The sequence below is a fragment of the Ochlerotatus camptorhynchus genome, unplaced genomic scaffold, assembly GCF_037179485.1.
Source record: "Ochlerotatus camptorhynchus isolate MF236.1 unplaced genomic scaffold, CSIRO-AGI_Acam_v1.1 ptg000494l, whole genome shotgun sequence".
In the NCBI taxonomy this organism is placed as follows: Eukaryota; Metazoa; Arthropoda; class Insecta; order Diptera; family Culicidae; genus Ochlerotatus; species Ochlerotatus camptorhynchus.
The window spans coordinates 627,716-630,649 of record NW_027040979.1 but is presented as its reverse complement, the minus strand read 5'-3'; the positions used below and the strand labels follow the sequence as shown (position 1 = coordinate 630,649).

Sequence of the window (2,934 nt, the reverse complement as noted above, 5' to 3'; positions counted from 1 at the left end):
TTGATGCCGACAGATAATCACTGAGATTTTGAAATCTGAAAATATTTATTATTGTGGATCACACAATCAAACTCTTAGGTCTCACCTACCCCGGTATACCTCATATACAAGATACTTAACATTGAACGATCGAACGACAGCTTTGGACAATCTTATTGGAACTACACTGCTAAACGAAGGAATCAAACTCCGAGCTAGAATCAACACTAGATGGTGTTAACCAAAGCTCGAACAAAAGCCAACCTCATTTAAGCTTGCTCAGTGCCTTTCGCTTTGCTTCGTATGCAGTTAAGGCAAATTGTGGAATCTTTTTGCTGCATGGGCACCAATTACCTTCAGTATATAGCTTGTTGCTTGTCAAAGGTTTGCTTAGAAAATCTTATCACTGATTATATGAACTCAAGAAGTAATTGTTTGTGCAAGGTGTTTCTTTAAAATAAGTTTTAATTAGTTTGAATTATCTCATTTCTATTTGCTCTGTAAGTATTGAAGTATATGTACGCAATAGGAACTCTTTAAACAAATATCCATTTTAGACCACATTGAAACTCAAGAGGAGATTCCCGTAAACCTTTACATGTTATCGTTGCTTCGAAAATATTCAAACCGCAAATCAGTTGGATATCGACTACAGCAGCACGTTACCAGCAGTATGAATCCTCGGATTGATACGCTCAAGTGTCTCTTCTTGAAGGCCGTTGATTCAGTCAAACCAAAGGCTCTATTTGAATCATTCCTGCATAATGAATACATCACCAAACAGCTCCAGATTGCGAATAAACGCTACCACGTTGTGGGTTTCGGTAAAGCGGTCCTCGGTATGGCAGTTCAGATGGAACGGATGCTCGGCGATAGGTTGGTTAGCGGTTGCATTAGCATTCCAGTTGGTACTCTGCAACGATTTAAAAATGATGCCGATTTCCAACTGAATAGCACCACGAAAATAAACATCATCGAATGTGCTCGGAATAATCTTCCCGACGATAAGGCAGTGAGTGCAGCTCAAACCATCAAATCACTCGCAGAAAGAATGACTTCGGACGATGTTTTATGTGTGTTGGTGTCCGGCGGAGGATCTGCGTTGCTTCCACTGCCAAAGGCTCCAATTTCGCTAGAAGAAAAATTAGCTGTGATAAAACTGCTCGCTTCGACTGGTGCAGCGATTGACGAACTGAACGTTGTTAGGATCCAATTATCAGATGTTAAAGGAGGAAAGTTGGCTGCAGCAGCAAATAACTCGCACAAATTGCTGTGTTTCATAATTTCGGATATAGTTGGCGATCCCATTCCATTAATTGCGAGTGGTCCGACTATCGGAAGTAGTGTTAACAACCGAGATGCATGGAGTATTCTAGAAAAGTATCACTTGGACGATAAGGTTCCTCAGTCGGTTGCCAAAATGCTAACCCTTCCAGATTCAGAACCGCTTAAAACTCCTGGTGATATTCATCTTATCGGTTCGAATGAACTTGCAATCGACTGTATCATCAATAATATTCCAAAAACTGAAATCCTTGCACTGCCACTAACTTCGGGTGTTCAAGGAAATGTAATATATCTGAGTCAAGCGTATGTTGAATTGGCAACTGCTATCAGAAAATTTCAGAGCAAAACTATTGAGGCACACAATTTCACGAAAACCATCACCCAGATAGGCAAAATTCTCAATCTAAATTCAAAAGCTAATGACATCGTTGAGTTCCTGTCCGCTAATCCTGGCAAGGACTTGCTGATTGTGGCTGGTGGTGAGCCAACAGTGGTTGTGAAAGGAAACGGTCTCGGAGGTCGGAATCAGGAGCTGGCATTGAGATTTAGTTTGGAGTGCCATCGACGTGGAGAGTCATTGAGCGATGTGATGCTACTCTCGGCTGGCACGGATGGAATCGATGGACCAACGGATGCTGCCGGAGCAATTGGAGGGGCCGATGTTGTGAAGAAGTTTCTTTCGTTGGGCAGTCCGAAGCGAATCGAGGAGTTTTTGGAGAATAACGATTCGCATAGTTTCTACCGACTGGTGGATGATGGTGGGTATCACATTGTGACTGGGCATACAGGGACTAATGTAATGGATATTCATATGTTGTACATACCATGGAAACGATAGTAAAATAAATCGTTAAATTAAATGACGAAGAATTTAGAATAAACGCAAAACAAAAGCTCCTCATTCAGCCAGTGTGAGGTTTGAGGTTGGATTTATTACATCCTCATACAACAAATGGAAGTTTTGAGCAAGTTTTTCCAGAATGTATATTTTTGTTTAAAACCTATGAATTGAAAAAAAAATGATTTTCTAGAAGCAATGCATTCAGGGAAACAAAATATAGCTCGTAAAAATATCAAAACCCTTCTAGCCACAACATTACAGCATCTGTAATGAGAGAGAGAGAGAGAGAGAGAAGGAATAATAATTTCCATTTTATTCCGCATCCATGTGCAGACTTCTTCAGTGTCTTATACTAATACTCGACTGAAGAAAAACATCCCATTTTTTCGAATATATATATTAACACAGGTACATTTTCACTTAGAAGCTAGATAAACTTAAATTTAATTCCCTGTTTGTAAAAATTATGGAATTAAAAAAAAAAGAAGCTATTTTTTATTGCAGTACCAGTTCTATCAATAAATTAAAAGAAATTTCGATTGGATGCTGATGCAAACGTTTTGGAGAGGTTTCCAGAGGCAGGCAGGAAAAACTGTCAGAGAAAGATAGAAGAAACTCCCAGAGGAAGCTGACAGACTCCTGACATCTAAGACGGAAGAAAACTACGGGTAAGCCGGAAGAAACATTCATAATAAGTTTACAGGAACTTCCAGAAGAAGTCGGCAGACATTTGCGGGGTATGTCATCAGAACCTCTGGGGGAACTTAAAAGTAGCTTTCAAGATAAATCGTTAGATTTGATCATTGTCAGTCAGATGAAACTTCCAG

General features: G+C 39.8%; 1 protein-coding gene across 1 annotated transcript; it reads left to right on the top strand.

Moving 5' to 3' along the window:
* Window positions 1-411: 411 nt before the first annotated feature.
* Window positions 412-2,121, top strand: LOC135712608 (glycerate kinase). Its single transcript, XM_065235558.1, has 2 exons — window positions 412-479; window positions 537-2,121. The coding sequence occupies exon 2, from the start codon at window positions 578-580 to the stop codon at window positions 2,102-2,104; it is 1,527 nt and encodes a 508-aa protein (XP_065091630.1). The 5' UTR covers window positions 412-479; window positions 537-577; the 3' UTR covers window positions 2,105-2,121.
* Window positions 2,122-2,934: the final 813 nt, after the last annotated feature.

Excerpts from the sequence above, each read along its gene's own strand:
- LOC135712608 (XM_065235558.1), top strand. The coding sequence starts at position 578 with ATGTTATCGTTGCTTCGAAAATATTCAAACCGCAAATCAGTTGGATAT.